Source organism: Gossypium arboreum, chromosome 1 (assembly GCF_025698485.1).
Source record: "Gossypium arboreum isolate Shixiya-1 chromosome 1, ASM2569848v2, whole genome shotgun sequence".
Lineage (NCBI taxonomy): Eukaryota > Viridiplantae > Streptophyta > Magnoliopsida > Malvales > Malvaceae > Gossypium > Gossypium arboreum.
Genome location: NC_069070.1, coordinates 99,143,424 through 99,161,881, shown reverse-complemented (window position 1 = coordinate 99,161,881; position 18,458 = coordinate 99,143,424). Strand labels below are relative to the sequence as shown.

The 18,458-nt window shown below is 33.4% G+C and overlaps 1 protein-coding gene across 1 annotated transcript; it reads left to right on the top strand.

Moving 5' to 3' along the window:
- The first annotated feature begins 1,415 nt into the window (after positions 1 to 1,415).
- On the top strand, positions 1,416 to 2,461 carry LOC108481965 (thioredoxin H1-like). The gene is made up of 3 exons (XM_017785068.2): positions 1,416 to 1,608; positions 1,911 to 2,033; positions 2,130 to 2,461. Exons 1-3 carry the CDS (start codon positions 1,522 to 1,524, stop codon positions 2,277 to 2,279), a joined length of 360 nt encoding a protein of 119 aa, XP_017640557.1. The 5' UTR covers positions 1,416 to 1,521; the 3' UTR covers positions 2,280 to 2,461.
- Positions 2,462 to 18,458: the final 15,997 nt, after the last annotated feature.

Below are 18,458 nucleotides of genomic sequence, written 5' to 3'. Positions count from 1 at the left end.
ATCAATCTATGGCTAACCAAATGCATGAATATGGAGATTTCAAGTTTATGGAGATGGGTTAGGGTATCTCAGCGACATATGCAACATCTTTTATGGGTTTATTTGAGTGTGGTGACTAAAAAAATAATTATGTTGTCTAATGTTAGGGTTTAAAAAAAGGGGGTTAGGGTTTGTTCGTGTCATGGACAAAATTTTCTATGTTTGTGTTTGTCACGTGAAGAACAGCAAAACTACCTAGTTTAAGGTAAGCCAAAATATTGGTGGCATGAATGATCTTTTTTGAGCAAAAATGATATTGATGCTTTATTTTTGCCGATGAAACAAATAAAAGCATGAAAGTTCGCATGGAGGATGCATGTGAAAGTAGACACTTTTGCAATAGAGTCCTTTGAATTTGTGCAACCTAAAGGATAATAGAGTCTTTCGAATTTGTGCAATCTAAAGGATAAGAAAAATGAATTATATTATTTTATGATTGGTTGTTTTTAAAATGTATTATTTTGTAAATTATACTACTTTCGACAAACTTTTTTGAATTTGTTGTCAATATTAATGTAAATTAAATGGGTGAAGGTATTTGGCATGTTGCTCTATTATAGGGGTTAGATGGAATTAGTTATTTGATTAAATAAGGCTAAAATTTATCAAAGATAATATTTAGTGTTAAAAAAATAACATGAAAATAATTTGACTCATACATAGTTCAACTCCAAACAAACTCCAAATAAAATTTATCAAAATTAACATCGAAAGCTCTCATTCTCTTTTTTTTTTTTATAGTTTAGGTTTTTTTTATGAAATAACTTTAGACTCACGAATTTATGAACCAAAATCTAAATAATTTTCTTTTTCGATCTCCAACACCGATCATCAAATTGACTTAGATCTAATATATGTTCTTCTACTCATCAATGAGTACTGACCCACCATAACGATTGTTAAATTGCCGCTCAAGCCTCACTACCCGATTAAAAAAAAAAAACATTATAATGATTTAAATGAAAATTTTCTAATAGATTAATGACTCAATTTTATAACTTTTTAAAATTAAATGACCAAAGCTTAAATGTACTAATAATTTAATGAGCTTGAGTGCAATTTATCCATTTTAGACTTCTTACTTTTTTTTTTTTTTTTCAACATTAAATTTTTAAAAATAGTTGAATTTCGTTATCACATTGAATCTGATTCTTTATTATTAATTTAAACAGGTGCCGCATGTAACGTACGTGCCGTGTCCTTCCAAATTCAAAAGCGCCTTTCATACTTGGGTTCCATTTACATGGACACGAAAACGGAACCATTCTCACCGCTGACCACTAATATTATTCCGTCACTGACATATGAGAATGCGTCACGTGATTCCCGAACTTTACCTATGGCATTCTCGTAATTAGCCTCTAAACTCCTCTATATAAAGGATTGTGCACTATCGAAATTGTCAAACAAACACAAGGGAAACAAGATAAAAAGTATTTTGCTTTGCCTAATTTGTAAGCTTTGAGGTTAAGTGAAAAAACTATGGCTGAAGAGGGACAAGTAATTGCCTGCCACACTGTTGAATCATGGCAGCAGCAGCTCCAGATGGGAAACGAGTCCAACAAACTGGTAAATATCTTTTCTTTGTTGTAACTTAAGAAAACTGGTACAGAAATTGCTGTTTCTTTGTATTAGCTACCAAATTTTGCTTGGTAGGTTGTTTGCAAAAATTAGTTTTGTCTACTTAAACTTGGGCTGATTTCAGCGAAGGACTTAGTAATCTCCTGCTTAATTTGTCCTGTATAGTTCTTAGCAAGGTCCTCAGTTATGTACTAGTGGTGTATCACAAGTATTAGGTGTTGTTTATTGTGTTGTTATGATAAATTATAGATCTGTATGTATGATACTTAAGAAAAGATTTATTTGGATAGGTGGTGGTGGATTTCACAGCATCATGGTGCGGGCCATGCCGTTTTATATCACCAATCCTGGTGGATCTTGCTAAGAAGCTGCCCAACGTCATATTCTTGAAGGTGGACGTGGATGAACTGAAAGTAGGGTCTCTTAAGCCATTGCTTAATTAAAAAGCCTGTAATTTTAACTTTTGACTTGTCAAATTTTCTTACACCATGCTCTTTGTAATTGTGCAGTCTGTCGCTCAGTCGTGGGCTATTGAGGCGATGCCAACTTTTGTGTTTCTGAAAGGAGGCACCATAATTGACAAGCTTGTGGGTGCAAGGAAAGATGAATTGCAGCAGAAAATTGCCTTCCATTCATCTACCTCGGTGCAGACAGCATGAATCAACATTTAAATGTACTTGATGTCTGGAGTTGTTTATGAAACTAGGATCTTATGAATGTCTGACAGACAGACACTAAATAATGTGTGGTTGTATTTATATTTGGCTACTCTCTCTGCCTTTTGTCCTTGTTTCTATTTCAGATCTTATCTTATATTTAAATTAGTGTATGCTTTCTATAAGTTATCTATGTTTTTATACTTGTTTATCCCATATTATTCTTTTGAATTTCACCCTAGTTAGCATGACTTTCTTGGAACCACTCTTAACCTTAAACACCTACATAAATTTGTATCAGTAATCCAGAAACTTCCATATTTACTGTTTTGAGTTTTAAAGTTTTGGTTGAGACAAGTCCAGTTCACTTGCTATGTTTGCCGCCGATCCCAACGGACCCATAGATGAAGAAATAGTCCGAACTAACTGTACATATGTAGCTAATATTTGCATCCAGATAAGCATGGTCAAGAGCAACAAACCGGCAATACGACAGCTATGCTGAGAAGTGTAATGTGATTTGTTCCAGCAAGTATGAATCCCCTTTTTTCCCTAGTCCCGTAGAGTGCTCTCAATATGTTTCATTCATATTACTGTCCGTTGATGAAGACATGAAGAGCATGATCGAGAGTCGATTTTCGTCCTCCTCGTAGAAATGATTCCAACAGACTGATGTCAACACTGGATTAAAATTTAACCCAGAAGAAACTATTAGCTGAACTGAAGGTTGAGTCTGCATAACATAGTTATGGATAATCTCTTATTTTGCTCATGCTCGAGATCTCGATAAACCTCAGGTGCTTCAAAATGAAGTGCCTCACCTGGTTGTGTACCACAGGTAGCTGGTAACATTCAGATGCTCCAAGAGTCCAGGAACTGTGATTCTTGGGCTTTCCCCTAGAGAAGAAATGTCTTCATTGTAAGTCTCCCATGAAAAGTTGCACAGTTGCCTTGCTTTGGAGAGAATACATGGGCCTGGAAAACAATCATTACTAACTCTTAGATATTGTATTGAGATACTAACATATCTAATTACATTTACTACAACATTAACATCGTTGGCAGAACGACTCATTTGTGGATTATCCTACCAACAGATAATTAGAATAATCAGGACATAAAAAGCCTACTTGCTGATAGGTTCCCAAGGAAGTAACAGTAGGATCTGAAGGAACTAAAGCATGTTCACATAGTTTAATAGCTCTACGAAGCTCCTTCAGAAGACCGTGTTTAGGTCGCCGGATTAAACCTAAACGAGGAGCACTTGTCAGTCACAATTTAGAGTTCAAAGACAAAATCCATGGTAAATGTTGCTGTATGTATATACAGAAGTTTGGATCCATGAGAACGCAGAAAGAAAAGGAAATGAGAAAAATTAGTGGCAATGACCTCAGTTTTCTCACAATATTCATCAATTGGAGCATCATAGTCATAACTGGTTGTAATAAATGGTCCGTCCATAGTTGGTTCCTCCATGATACTATCATAAGTATATTGATCATTAGCCATAACCTTAAAGTCATTGCTGGCACCCTGAATCTTTTTCAATTAAAAACATGGTAACTAACCAAATAGTAGTTGATACATGAGCAACAATTTTGTACGAAATGATTAACGGTAAAAGCCAAGTCTTGAACAGGGCACCAAATTCGGTAAACCTTCTCATTATTGGGTAAAGGTATGTAAGATAGATAAAAAAAAAAAAGCTTAACGATAAATTTGGTCATTAACATTTGCATGTTTTATCAAAATGGTCCTAACTATATTTTTGAGACTTTTTTGGCCATGAACTTTTGATTTTTTTTTCAAACTGCATTTTTTAACAGATTTAATGAATAAATTCGAGGTTTCAATCATTTCTTTCTTTCAAAATGTTTCAATCTTTTGTATATTTATTTATTGAGAAGTTTTTTTATTGAGTTAATTTTTTTGATAATTATGTTTATTTTCTTTAAATTAAGAGTTATTTTTAATTCAATGTATTATTTATTTATTCTATTATTTCCATATGTAATTGTCCTATTGGGTTATCTAAGTAATAAATTACATCTCATTAAAAATATTCCACATATAAAATTTCACATCATTCCCTTTAACATTTTTAACGGTATTTTCATTAAATCTGTTAGAAAAAACACATTGAAAAAAAGAACAAAAGTTGATTGCCAAAAAAGCTCAAAAATATAATTAGGACATATATCATGAGACCTTATTGGTATGAGGTAGTTGCGCCAAAATGGATTCCTGGTCACATTAGGAGGAAGTTCAGAGTGTTCATACCTAAACAACGGGTGGATGGCTTCCTATGAGAGGAACAAGTAGTCTTACCCAAAGATGTTAAAGGGCTAGTGACTTGTCGAGGCGTTACTTTAGATGGAGTGAATGAGAAGGTCAACGATTTGTTTGGTGCTAACACGCGTCTGAGTGGTGAAGGGGTATAACATTATTAATAATTTTTATAGGTTATTTATCTTATATATATTGTTAAATTAATTTGTTTTAAAATTAAAATTATGAGTAAACTACACAGATAGTCATCCAACTATCAAAAAGTTTCAGTTTAGGCACCCAAAATAAAAAAAAAAATGTTTACAATTTAAGCATCCACGTTACATAATTCAGTTATTTTGGTCACTTCGGTTAAAATCACGAACACAAGCTACGTGATAGCTTAAAAAAATTTGTATAGTAACAAATTTAGCCTTTAATTTTACATATTATATAAATTTATTCATAATTTTAAAAATTAATCCTCTAAATTTATAAATAATCTCAATTTGATCCTAATTATAAAAAATTAAAGAAATATATAAAATAAATAAATATTCTAAAAGAATAATTTTTATACAAATGACAATGCTACGTGGACATTAGCAAAAATAAAATAAAAATTAAAAACTTTTAAAAAGTAAAAATTTAAAAGAATATTTAAATTTTTTATTGAAATATGCATCTAGATTCGTTTAAGATGGTTTTTCTAAATTATATAGTTTAAAAATATTAAAAATTAATTTTCTTTAAAAAATTGATGTTTATTGATGTTTTAATTTTATTGGTACCTTTAATTTCAAAAATAAAAATAAAAATTATTGGTACCTTTTATTATGTATAAAAATATTTTATAAAATAAATAAAACAATTTAATTTTATTAATCGTACATGTAATTTTTTTAATGTATGAATATATCCAATTAAAAAATGTATCAGTTATTTTATTACATGTGTAGCCTAAAATGTGTATATATTATATTATAGCCTAAAATTTTAAATAATTGAACATATTCATACATTAAAAGAAACTTTACACATACTATTAATAAAAATAAAATTACATCCTTAAAGGTACAAAAAGAATTAAAACATTGATACACATCATTTTTAAATAAATAAATTTTAATATTTTTAAACTATATATAATTTAGAAAATCATCTCCAATGAATATGGACAACTGTATCTCCGATTCATTCGAACTTAACTTTTAAATCGTTTTATTATTTTTAAATTTATTTAATATTTTTATAATAATATTTTTTTACAAATTTATAACATTTTTAAAAATTTAAATTTTTTAAAAATTTAAATTTTAAAAGAATTTAATATTCCTTTTATTTTTTATTTTTCAAAAAATTAAATTTTTTATTTTTGTTGACATGACATTTGGCGTTGCACTACCACATTAGCAATTGTCGTTGACATGAAGCATCACATTAGCGTTGTTAACAATCACGTCAACGTTATAATGGTCAACGTTGATCAAAAAGTCTATTTAGTTAATTTTGTTAGTTCAAAGGATCAATTGGGTGCAAAAGGTCGTAAGGACTTAATTGATTTTTTTAAAAACTATTAAGCTTTTTTTTTAATTTATTAATAATTACACATGATAATTTTTTATACTAACGAGTAGCTTATTCTTAGATATGCCACGTAGGAATGTTTCCTTACATTGAACATCAAATTGTTATAGTGTATATATATATATATATGATTAGTCCGACTCATTATTTTTTGTTAAGTATACATGTCCAATGCATATTTGAACATGAACATAAAGATATCAGTCTTCAGGAACTTTAAGATACACAAGAAAACAAAAAGAAAAGTAAAATATACTTATGTCTGATAAATAGGCATATTTAATACTTCTACTCAAGTTAAAGTTCAAATAACCTGGTAGATAGAAATTTAGACCAAAGCATCCATTGGCATCTTAGGCTCTTACCATGCTTCCATGTCTTCTCTTTTTGAAAGCCAAATCCTAGCTAAAACTAGAAATCAACCATAAAAACCAAATATAAGAATCTCTTACCTGAGAGAGGATGATGGGGAGCTTTTGGTTCCAGGAACCATGGAATTAACTAAAATTACAATTTTTTTATCAAAGCATTTACTCTTAAACAGGGTAAAAAGTTTTTAAGTTTACCCAAAATTCCACTCTGTACAAACATAAGGTCTAATGTGAAGATGAACATATAATCCCACTTTTTTGCACTGTCTTAATAAAACATACCAAGTCACATCTCTCTACGAAATTATACTACACCGTTCCAAAAATAAAATTACTCGAAGGACAGAAAATGATTAAGAAATAAACTAAAAAAAGAAAACCCAAAAATTCAAATATGCCCAATTAAGATCTTAAGATGGTACATTGCCAGGAAAAAGTTCATGTCCATTCCAAAAGACGTAAGTGTCTACGGCATCCAAGCCTTCATCTTTAGCCTTATTTATAAGATTCTCCCACATCTAAATCCAAAAAAAAAAAAAACCCCAAAATTCAATCTTCGTTTCCTCTTTTTCTAGGTAAAATAAGAAAGAGAAGTGAAAACCAAATCACCCCTGGGGTGCTTCTGTGATAATGAATGAAATCAGAGATGGGGATTCTCCTTTGTCCACTGATGAGAATAGCTTTGTTATCATAGGTAATGTTGCATTGTATCAACTTAGAATTCACTAACAATGCTGCAAAGAATAAAACCAACGGCTTGAAAACTGAGCTTGTTTCCATTTCCCTTCAATAAAAGAACCTGAATTGGTGAAGTTGGCAAGTGAAAGAATTGCTCCAAGAAACAATAGAAACTGATTCAAAACAGATTAGCGTAAGTGGAAATGCAAAGAGGAAGAGAATAGGGAAGAACTTAGGAAAAATCTCTATCAATTTTATTGGTTTAGCTATAATTACTCCCAACAGGAGCCCAGTTCAATTATACAAAGATAAACTAAGGACCTCTAGTTTTGTTGTTACTAATCAATTATACAAAGATAAACTAAGGACCTCTAGTTTTGTTGTTACTAATAAAAATATCCTAAACAACTTCTCCATTAGTTGTCAGTTAGCAACAGAAAATACAACTATATAACTGCTTACAACAACTTTAAGGAAAAGTCAACAGTTAATCCTAACTCATTAACATTCACCCTTCTCCTTATAGCTTGTTGAATCTATAAAAAAATGAATAAAGAATACAGAACATAAACCCATACCTGAAACACAATTAAGTTGAAGTACCTTCTTGCTGAGAAGGCAGTTAGTACCACTCCTAATTTCTCCCTCAATCAGCAAAAATTTGGAGCAGACAAAAGGCTTGGTGAGCACATCTTCCACTTGACCACATCCATCATCCAGAAACTTCACCAACGATCAACTGTCCTTTTGCCACCTTTTAATGAACTAACAACAAATCTAGTTCTATGTCATTGAACTTTTAGTGCATAAACGGATTTGCTAACACAACAATCGCACTTGTATTATCAAACCAGATTGTTGACTTATCATCCATAGGAATACTGAGCTCCATAAGTAATGACTCAAGCTACATAACATCAACTGTGCAAATGCTAAGTTGTGATATTCAACTTCCGTTGTTGAATGAGAAACTACTTGTTGCTTCTTCAAACACCATGAAACATGATTTTCTCCAAAGATTACACAATACCCTATACTAGAATGACGATCATCTATGTCTGACCCCCAATTTACATTAGCAAAGCTTTCAATAGACAGTCTAGATGCTAGTTTAAACATAATACCATAATCAATTGTACCCTTCAAGTACCTGTGACACCCCTAATGTGACCCTAGTCGGAGAGTGGTTTCGGGACCACGAAACCGAGTCACAAGAATAATTAGGTGTTATATTCTGTGCTTATTGTATGTGGAATTTGTATGCGTAAATATTTCGTGTCTTGATTTTTATTAATTAGGTGCAAATTTATAAGAAAGGACCCATGTGCTAGGACTTGAAAATGTGATAGGTGTATTTTTAAGTGGCCTAATAATGCATGAAGTGAAATAAATGGAGTTGCATGTCAATTATCCCATTTCCTAAGGTGGATGGCCGGCCATGACAAATTATGGGCAAGGAAAACATGTTTCCAACATGTTTGGCTAGTGAGTTATGTAGGAAGTATTATAATAAAATGAGCATAAAAAATGAAAAAAAAGAGAAAGATGAGCTTGGATGCCCTTGTTGCCGTGAGTAGAGGAAAAGAGAGGAGAAATTTTGTCCATCCATTTTCACTTCTTGGCCGAAAATACTAAGGAAAAGGGGAGGATTTTTGCTTCATGCTTGGTTTAGAAGAGATCTAGAAGGAGATTTGGCTAAATTGCATCAAGATTAAGGTATGTATGAGGTTGTGTTGGGAGTTTCATGCATGTTTTGGTTGCTAACTTGATGTGCATGTTAGCCATGGCTCAAATCTTTGTTATGCCATGGAAATGGTATTTGGCCAAAGTTGTTATGGTGATAAAGCCATTGCATGCTAAGTGTGAAGCTTGATGATGATGCATGCAATGATGGATTGTCTACTCTTGAGTAAGATTTTGAGTTTTCTTTTGTTCAACCATGATTGAAGTTAAAAGGGCATGATTGTCATATTCGCCATGATGCATTCATGAGCATGATTCATGCTTCTTTCATGTTAGTTAAAATTTGTGTTTTGGATGGCTATGGACACCTTGAAATTCGCCATGCTCATATATGTATATATATGTTTGCACATGATGTTTTGGTTATGAAGGAAGTGATGAATATGTTTGTTTAAAGAAGAAGATGTTGAAGAATAATTGTGAAATTGCAAGCACATTCGCCTAGCACACACATGAGTGCTTGATGCTATATTATAAGTTTTGAGCTACAATATGCAAAGCATTAACTAGTAAAATGCATGCTGTTTTTGTGAGGTATTAAGTGCATAATTGGCCTCAACATGTACATGAATATTCGGCCTTGGGTAGCCTATTGAAGGCCTTAGCTTTTCCTTGATGCTCGAATAAATTGTATTGAATTGCTTGATGTAGTATAAAATGTGCATGACCATTGTGTATTCAAGCTAAAGGGTGGCTATATGACCATTTAAACTCCTTGTCATATTCGCCATAAGCTAGCACAATGAGGTTTTAATAAATTGAATTTGTTTGAATTAGCTCAAGAGCTTAGAGGGCCACAATTGGACAAGGGAAGGAGAAAGTGATCGAATAGCCGTAAAAGCCGTTCGACAACATCCGAGGTAAGTCCTCAAGAAGTGACCCTACTTGAATTATGTGAAATGATGTATGGATGTGTATTGATTATTGATTATGTGTGTATGAGTATTTGAATGATACCGGGCTAAGTCCCAAGGCGATTATGCTAGTGATCATAATTGTGTTTGAGCCTTAGTAACGAAAATGAAATATGTATGTCCAATGATTATTGATGTATGTGCGCATGAGAAATTGAATGATATCCGGCTAAGCCCGAAGACGTTAATGCTGGAAATTATATCCGGTTAAGACCGAAGGCAATTGTGCTAGTGGCTACATCCGGCTAAGACCAAGGCATTCGTATGAAGTCATTCTATCCGGCTAAGACCAAGGCATTTGTGCACGTGGTTATATCCGGTTATATTCTGAAGAATCTTGGGCTGGAGGTGAGTGTTGGTTGCTGTAATGAATTCAATTAGTACGCTCGAAAAGCCCAAAGAATAAGGTACGTTTATATGTGCATTGGAAAGTCGACATGTTTGAGCAACATTCGCTCAATCCTCTAATGAATTTCAGCTATTGAATTGATCGATACTTTGTGAAAGTATATAATGATGAAGTGTGAAGTAAGAATGACTATGTGAATGTGTATTAATGGAATGATGCATTTGGTTATGTGAATGTATTGCTTTAATTAAAGCTGATTATATTCCTTGAGACTTACTAAGCATAAAAATGCTTACCCTGTTGCTTTGGCTCTCTGTTTTATAGATTTCGCTCGATAGCAATCGGATTCGGGATCAATAAAGTCGAAGTCATCCACACTATCAACGCCTCTATTTTGGTATAAATTTTGTTTGAACTTTGAAATGGCATGTATAGGACTACCCCTTGTTGGTTTAAAAATGTGGTGATGTATATGTATACGGCCATGCGAAAATGGCTCGTAAAAGGAAGCATGAACTTAGACTATTTTTGGTTTGTATGTATATATATGGTGTCATGATGTGATTATGGATTGGAAATGGGAATGTTGGTCACATGATCAGCCATTGGTATGGTTAAAATGATCATATATGAACCTATGTATGGCAAGACTAGTTGGTTCATGGAGACTACAAAATAGGTAAGACCTACCTTAAAAACAGAAGCTGCCAGCTGCAGTGACGTGAATGTGAAAAATCACCAAAATTTGTAGGAATGGTATTAAATAGTGAATAAGCTATGTAAATGAACCTTGATGAGTCTATTTTCATATGGAAGAAACGAAATGGTCATAGGAGTTACAGGTTAAGAGATATGAAAGCTATTGTGAGACAGGGCCAGAACGGTTTCTGGGTCCCCTGTCGCAACTTTAAAAATTTACTATAAATTATCCAGAAAGAATTAGGAGTCATGCCTTATATGTACAGATTTCATTTTGAGTCTAGTTTCATTAGAAACAAACGACACCAGTATTAAAGCCCTGTAAAGAGAGATATTCAAGTTATAGCGCGCGAAGGTCAGAGCAGTCAATCCCTGTAACATGGGCGACTTTAACTAATAAACTGTACCAATTGGTCCAACAAAAAATTCTAAAAATAAATCCATGGATGGATATATGAGTCTAAATTCAGGGAAAATTTACGAAACCAGTTTCTGAGTTTTGAAACTCGAGATATGATTTTTAAGGCGACGGTGATGCAGTTTTCCAGCCTGACTGGAAATGTCAAATTGGTGGCAAAACATGTGAACTTGGCTTGTTAACCCCTCGTGTCCGACACCGGCGATGGTCTCGAGTTCGGGGTGTTACAGTACCTCAGAATTCTCTTTATTACCTTGAAATACAAGTCCAATAGATTAGGCATAAATTGGCATATTCTGTTTTCTACAAATGCAATATATGGTCTGATTATCACTACATATTGTAAAGCTCCTGTAATGCTCTTATATTCTCTTACATCAGTAAAAACATCCCCTTTAGTGAAAAACAAGTTACCATTTATTACCATTGGTGTTGGCTGACTTTTAGCTTCTTCCATCTAGTTGTATACACTCGACCCGATTAGAGGATTTGGATGAAAGACGCAAAATTTGTTGCTGGAGTAACTCAAACAAACAAATCAAATAACAAACGAAGCTAAAACATATTATTCATGGAAATTAAAACATGTTATACATGTGAAATGAACTTAAACGGACCCTTATACAACAAACTAGGGTTAAGGATAGTAAAAAAATAGGGCCAGATTACAAATCCTAGGTTAATGGCAAAATACAAAGCAATATCTCAAAACAGTCGAGACATGCCTCCCCTATATCTCAATTTTTGCTTCAAAGTTTGACATCTCGAGGCAATGAGACCATGTCTCGAGACAAACCCTCATGTATCACGACATTGGGTTGAAGGTGTTGAAATATGTATGTGATATCCCGAATTACGGCCTAATCAGAATAGTGGTTTTGGGACCACAAATCCGAGATAGAAATAATTATTTTATAATTATTTTGAGGTCTATGATATGATTGCATGATTTTGTGAAAGTTTTGTGAAGAAATTCTATGCATAAAATGCTTAATTTGAAATTTGGGACTAAATTGAATAAGTTGCAAAACTTGCATTCTAGAAGTTTCTAGTATGAAATTGCTTTAGAATATTAATTAAGAGGCCTTAAATAGCAATTTGAACAATTTTTAAGTTTTTGTACAAAAATTGGATATGGATGAAATTTTTGAAAGTTTAGTAAGGAAGGGCATTTTGGTCATTTGGATTTTAATGAATTAAAATGGGAAAAAATCAAGCAAAAATCCATTCATCTTCTTCCTGTTGCTGCCAAATTTCACTTGCTACCATAGCTAGGGTTTCTTCAACTTCTAAGCTCAATAGTAAGTCAATCCTAGCCCCGTTTTTAATGTTCTTTACATTTTTAAATTTCTCGTAGCTCGGTTTACCTATTTCTACCAATATTTTGAGCTAGGGTTTATATTTAAAAATTTACCCATGAATGATATGCATGAATTTTGATGTTTTATGGTAGAATATGAAGCTTGAGATTGTGTTAAACAACTTTTGCTAAGTGATTTTTTACGTAAAAACGACTAAAATGACGTAATTGGTAAAAATATCTAATGTTCATAAATACATGATAGAGTGTGAATTTGATGTTGCATGTCATAAAACATAAGAAAATAGGGTGAAGTTTAATTTACGAGATTTGGGGCAAAAATGTAAATATTGAAAGTTTAGGGGCAAAATTGTAATTTTTCCAAAATATGATTTTGGGTTGATTTGAATAATATGAGTCCTAATTGGGCTATATTTGAAATGATAGAGTAAGGAAAATCGAAATTCGGGCTAAAATCGGTAAAATACCAAGTTGTGGACAAAATGGTAAAAAAGACCATTTTTGCATACGAGGTAAGTTCATATGATTTTAATAATGCAATGTGTATTTTAATGTTAATGTTATGATATTACATGAATTGTAAGTATACATATATGTGAATAATTTGATATTATGTAAATGATGCAACATTACTATATGTCGTTGATGTCTTGATAATGGTATGATGATTATTGTTTACGAATTGTTGCATGCTATGGTTATTGTTGAATTATTATAAAAATTATGTGGAATACTTGAAAAATATAAGTTGCCACTGGAGTATCAAGATTGACATCACGAGAAAGATGGAAAAGGCGTATGATCGAGGAAAGAGCCCGTTTGAACCTTAGGAATAGGTTAGGATACAAGTGACATGTCACTAGGAAATTGAGATCTGAACTCGTTGAGTTGTGGTCCGAGTTCATGAGAATTATGAGGCATCCGAACTCGTTGAGTTTCGTTTCGAGTTCACCTATGGATGCAAGCATCTGAACTCGTTGAGTTGTGTTCCGAGTTCATTTGGATGCGAACACCCGAGCTCGTTGAGTTGCGTTTCGAGTTCATTATAGGTGAAATTATGGTAGCTTTGCTACATAAACCGCAGGCTATTGGGTTTATCTAGCTGTGGGCTTTCGTGTATCCGATTATATTCCGAGTGTTCAACGGGTAATTACTAACATGCTTTTTAAGATAAAACACTATAATTGTACAATTACACATGTTCAGGTTAAGCTATTTTATCGAGTTACAGTTACTAAATTATTTATATATAGATCTACGAAACTCCAAATTAAGTTCCGTTAATTTTCCTTAAAACTAGACTCATATACCTTTCTCCCATAAAATTTTTAGAATTTTTTACTTAGCCAGTTAGTATAGCCAGTTAGTACAGTTTATTAACTAAAGTTTCCCCTGTTTCAGTGTTCAGCTACTCTGACCTCTGTTCACTACGAATCAATGTTCTCTCTATAAAGAATTCAAAGGGCTATGAAGTTTATTTATCTTAAAAATAGACTTAATAAGGAATCTATACATTAAATTATAACTCCTAATTATTTTTTCACAATTTTTAGTGAATTTCTCAAATAGGAACAGGGGATCTCAAAGTCATTTAGACTCTGTCTCACACCAATTTAAATATCTCATAACATAAAATTCAATTGCATGTACCATTTCCTCTATGTGAAACTAAACTAATTTAGATTTAATCTAATATTTTATTCAGCCCCTAACTCAATTTCCACAATTTATGGTGAATTTCCAAAGTTTCATCATTGCAGTAACCCAAAACTGCCAAGGCTAAATTTACTCAATCACAACTATTATTCACTAAATTCATACAATATCATTTCACCCATCATGGAAAGAACACATAATTATGCTTACCCCTCCTCTCCATTTCTTTAGTATTGGTAGGTCGGTTCGGGGTTGGAGATCGTAGGAGGCAGAATTACACTATCAAGCTATCACTTTTGGGAGAATTAATTCAAATATTAGAAATATCAAGTGAGTGACATGTATAGGAAGCTAGTTTTATGACATGTATTATTATTATGATTTGGCCTAACCTATTGATCTACGTTGAGTTATCGTATATGGCCATGGGATGTAGCCCATATTCACTATGGTTTGTAAGCTTAATTAATCATGTCATGTTCTATGTTTCTGTTGTGATGAGGTTGATAGTCATGGATGTTGGTTAAAGTGAAATATGTTTAAAATGAAAGACTTGTTTTTGCGTGAAATTTTCCAGGTTTTTCGTAAGTTCTCGGTTTAGTCCCAAAACCGTTCCAAAGTATGTTTTGGGCTTTGTAGACCCAAATAAGTGACGTTATGCATGTGTTTGAACAATTTTGAATTAAATGAAATTTTAGGGCCGATTTTCGTTTGTGTGCATGTTTAAGTCCGGTAATGCCTCGTATCTGGTCCCAACGTCAGACACGGGTAGGGGCCGTTACAATGTATATATTTTAAATTTATTTAGATAGATAAATCTTATTTAGGTAGATAAATTTTATTCATATTCTAGGAATATTTTATTTTATCTTCTAGTAGTTTATTAGAATAAGGGAATTATTTTCCCAATTAGGATTAAAAACTTTCATTAAGAGCTCTCTTGAAAACTTTCATAGCATCTGAGCTAGGTTAAATCTCTAGTAACATCATGGTTAAAACAACCTTCACTACAGATAAGAGATCTAGCAACCAAACAGAGAAAGAAAGTTCTACCGTTGAAACAACTACCAAGAGTACAATGACTCAAGGGACAGAGGCGTCTCACCTTTCTTTTCAGTTGACATCTCACAAGCTGAATGGCAAGAATTATCAGGAATGATTGTAACAACCCGATTTTGAGCCTAGTTGGAACAGTGGTTTTGGGACTACAAATCTGAAGCCAAGAAAATTATTTTATTAACTTTTTTGGGATTATAGCATGATTAGGAGGGTGTATGGAAAATTTGGTGTAGTAATTTCAGCGTTTGAGGGCTTAATTTAGAAAAAAATGACTAAATCGCATAAAGTGCAAAAGTCCTATTTTAATAGCTAAAGGTGCCAAATAGCTAGAGAACCTAAGTTGGAGGCCTTTAAAAGATAATTAGACCCTAAGATAGGGCATGACCAGCCATAGGAAGCAATTTGATCAAAAAGTCCAAGTTTGGTGGGTTTGGTGACTAAATTGATTAAAATAGAAATAAAATAAGAAAAAGATGATATCACATTCTCATCTTCTCCACTACCACCAATTTTTCAGCAATTGTTAGGGGATTGAGCTTCAAAAATTTCAACAACTGATTCCTTTTGCAAGTAAACGATTTTTATGGCTTTTCTTGAATATTTTTGTACTTTTGAGACCCTTGAAGCATAAGCTTTCAAATGAAGGTACTATTTTGCAAAATGATTAAGATTTTAGGGTTTTTACATGAAATGATTTTTAATATTTACTGAGTTTTTATGGAAGAAAATGAGTCTTGGGTGTCTTATAACCAACTTTTGTGAAAGGTGTTAGCATAAAAACACCTAAAAGGACTATTTAGCATAAGTTGTAAAATAGATGATAAATGTGTGAAATAGTGGGAATTTTGAGTTTCTATAAGATTATAAAGGGTTTGGTTAGGCTTAAGATGTGAAGAAATTTAATAAAAATCGATTTTCGGGCTTAGGAGTAAAATGATCATTTTGCAAAAGTCTAGGGGCAAATTGGTCATTTTGCCCAATTATGTATTGTAGAGTGCCTAGATTAACAAAGTGACTAAATAAGTGTATTTTGTTGTTATAGATCAAGAAATACCGAATCCGAACATAGACCGGATGAAAGCCAAGCAAATAGACTAAACCGACTAGTCGCAACATTTTGTAATCCAAGGTAAGTTGTATATAAATAATACAACTACATTGATAATGCATGTGTTTGAATTGTATTGAAATTATTATAGCATAAATTACTTGATTGTGGAAATGAGATAATGTGATGAGAATAGAGATAGTAGGATTCCCAAGTGAACCTTAGGAAATAAATTGGATATTCGTGCCATGAAGTTTGGGTCACTCGTGTGAGCTAGTGTAAGACATGTCTGGGACATGCATCAGCCACATTAAGAGAGCCAGTGTAAGACCATGTCTGAGACATGACATTGGCATTGAGACAAGTGCTACAATAAGACATGTCTAGGACATGCATCGGCCTCGAGATGTAAGCTAGTATAAGACATGTCTGGGACATGCATCGGCTACGAGATGTGTCAGTGTAAGACCATGTCTGGGATGTAGCATTGACGTAGATATGATAGAACTTGTGTAAGACCATGTCTGGGACATGGTATCAGCACCTGACTCCATGTTTGAGGCTAAATGAGTATTCGATAATGTTCCAAATGGTTCAATGGTGAATGTATAATTTCAAGTTAACAAAGAAAGTATAACCGTGTTGTGAGTGGTACAGGTACCTATATGATATGTATGAAATGTGAGCTCGATATATGCTATATGAGGTGTATTGAATATTGATGAGTAAGTTGTGCTTATGCCACTTGCGTATTATGATACTTGTTGATGAATGGTAAAGTTATGTTGTATATATATTTATGTGCAACTTACTAAGCTTTATGCTTACTCCCTCTCTTTTTTCATTTTCTTATAGTGTCGCCTATCTAGCTCAAGGATTAACGGAAGTTAGAGATATCGATCACACTATCAATCAAAGCTTTCGGTATAGTTTGATTTATATTTTTGAATACGACATGTATAGGGAACTAGACTTTTGTTTTGTGTCATTGAGAGCTGGACAAATGCATCGGCTTGGATTGGAAACCCTTTATTTTGTATTAAGCCTTGAATGATGGATAATATTTATTTTGATTTATATGGAAAGATGTTATTTTCATGGATGAGTAAAATGCACTAATGGAATGTTATTTTTTGTGGTTGATTTGGTTGCATGAGATAACCTTGTATTGGTTTCGGTTGCTTATGTGTAGGTTGTGTATTTAAGGCTTGGTAAATAGCCTTACATTGTCCACACGAGTAGACACACAGGCATGTCTCTAGGCCGTGTGTGACACACGGTCTACCCTATGGGCGTGTGGTCTGGCCGTGTGTCCCCTGCTCGTAAAAATTTCAAGTTAGTATGCATGATAGTAAACACATAGGTGTGTGTATTGGCCATGTGACATTATGGGGATGCTGATGTCAGAAACAGAATATCCATGTTTTTACACACGGGTTAGGACACGGGCATGTCATGGCCGTGTGAAGGGCACGGACGTGTGCCAGGCTATGTGATAACCCTTGTAGGTGTGCATTTAGAATTAATTCCACACGAGTGGAGAGCACGAGCATGCCCATGTATTGGTTAGGCCGTGTGAGCCACATGGGCCATTAGTACGACCATGTTGAATTGGTCACACGGCGTGTTGCCCCTCCTATACGGGCATGTGTCCCTATATCTAGTAACATTTTTCTGAGTTATGGGAAGATCCGAATCATTCTCGAATGGTTTTAAATGAACATTTGGAGCCTCGTAGGCCTTTGTTATTAAGTTCTTGATAAAGATCAAAAAGTTTTAATTTGACCTAATTTTGGTGACTCGAAAATGTGATAATATACGTGTTTAAGTTTAGGTAACGCCTCGTATTCTATCCTGGCGTGGGGTACGGGTGTGGGGTGTTATATTTAGTGGTATCAGAGCTATGATTTAGTCAGTTCTAGGACTATCCTAGCATGAGTATGGGTATAGCTATACATGTCATAATTGTATATTGATAGTGTGACGACTTCTGATGATTATAAATTATATTTATTATATAGTAAATAGATGCTGATAGAGCCACGGCAGATGACGTGAAGAGTAGTGCGCC